This window comes from Terrapene carolina, unplaced genomic scaffold, assembly GCF_002925995.2.
Source record: "Terrapene carolina triunguis isolate 2854851 unplaced genomic scaffold, T_m_triunguis-2.0 Scaffold34100, whole genome shotgun sequence".
Lineage (NCBI taxonomy): Eukaryota > Metazoa > Chordata > Testudines > Emydidae > Terrapene > Terrapene triunguis.
In genome coordinates this window covers 11,371-12,863 of record NW_020698451.1, presented here as the reverse complement: position 1 = coordinate 12,863, position 1,493 = coordinate 11,371, and the positions used below count along the sequence as shown (strand labels likewise).

Genomic DNA, 1,493 nt, shown 5'->3' with positions numbered 1-1,493 from the left:
GGGCGAGCAGGCGCTGGCGAGGCAGGTGCTGGGGGGACGGGTGCTGGCGAGGGGAGCCAGGCGCTGGGGGGGGCGGGCGCAGGGCCGCGGGTGCTGGGTGGGGGGGGACAGACGCTGGTTCTAATGGTGTTTGTGCCGCCAGGTGATTCTCTGCACCAAGGAGGTGTCGGTGGGGGCCCGGAAGAACGCCTTCCTGCTGCTGGTGGAGATGGGAGAGGCCTTCCTCCGCTTTGGCCCCACGCCGCAAGGTAAGGCGTCCCCGCCCCTTCCCTGCTCTGGGCCCTCTGACTTCCGCCCCCATCCATGCCACGGCCTCTCCAGTGCTAAATCCACCAGTCCAGCCACCTAGCTGCTTCCAGCCCCCTCTGCGGGAGGCCCTGCCTGCCCCTCCGTCCCGGCCCCGTGGGGCGCACAGGCCTGTCCTGCACAGCCCCGGTGGCCAGCACGCCTTCCAGTCCCCCGCCCGTGCTGCGGGCTGCAGTGGGGCCTGCCAGGGCCGGGCACCAGGGCCGGCCTGGCGGAGGCCCCCAGCTGAGCCGGGAGGCCTTGGAGCTGCCGCGGGGGGAGGACTGAGCTAACCCGGGGCCGTCCCTTCCCGCACAGGGGCCATGCAGCGGTTCCTGCTCCTGGTCTACGCGGGGCTGACGGGCTCGGTCACCATGATCAGCTGCACCTTGCTGGCGCTGACCCGCCTCCTCTTCCAGTTCAAAGGTGAGGGGCTCGGTGGGGGGGGGCTGGAACCCCAGCTGCTCCCCTCGACGCAGGGCTGAGCAAGGGGTGTCTGACCCCCTGCGGCTGGGGCAGCCCCCGGGCACCTCCACTGGTGCTCGCAGCCGGGCCCGGGGGTGGGAAGGGCCCTAGCAGCTGCCATGGGGAGCACAGTCAGTGCCTACTGCTAGGGGCGCTGAGGCCAGTCAGAAGGCGGGGCTCGAGGGAAGGCCCCGCCCCATGGCTAAGGGGGCTGCGGCTGAGCCCAGGTGGTGATGGGCGAGCGTGTCCTGAGCCAGACTCTCTCCAGCTTTCTCCCCCAGCTCCACCCCCAGCCTGGGGGGTCGGGGGGGACCCCGCTGCCCGGCCTGAGCCCTGTGCCTCTTGCAGATCACATGGGGCTGGCGGTGGCGGAGCAGTTGCTGCAGAACGTCTGCCTGCTGCTGGGCTCGCGCACGCGGGACGTGGTCAAGGCGGCCCTGGGCTTCCTCAAGGTGGCGCTGCTGCTGGTGGACGCCCAGCTACTGGCCAAGCACGTCCAGACGATGGTGAGTGGGGGGGGGGGGGCGAGCCTGGCCGGGGGGCCTCCAGAGAGGGGGCTGCTGCATGATGGTGCAGGGATGGGGAGGCCTGGCTGGGGGGGTGCTGAGCAACGTCTGAGGGGTGGGGCCCATGGGCAGGGGGAGATGGTGCAAGAGTGATGCGTATCGTGGCGGGGGAACACGCATGCTGTCCCTGGAGATCACAGCGGGGCCCGCACACTCTCTTGAGGGGATGGGGGGGGG

At 71.3% G+C, this 1,493-nt stretch overlaps 1 protein-coding gene across 1 annotated transcript in view; it reads left to right on the top strand.

Annotated features, from left to right (window-relative positions):
* Window positions 1-142: 142 nt before the first annotated feature.
* LOC112111835 (RRP12-like protein) overlaps window positions 143-1,493 on the top strand; it is a gene marked incomplete at its 5' end in the record, with an annotated part of 6,115 nt that continues 4,764 nt past the window's right edge. Inside the window, 3 exons of the mRNA XM_024207462.2 lie at window positions 143-248; window positions 604-711; window positions 1,099-1,256. Of these exons, the coding sequence (XP_024063230.2) occupies window positions 143-248; window positions 604-711; window positions 1,099-1,256 (372 nt within the window). The remainder of the gene's footprint in view (window positions 249-603; window positions 712-1,098; window positions 1,257-1,493) is intronic.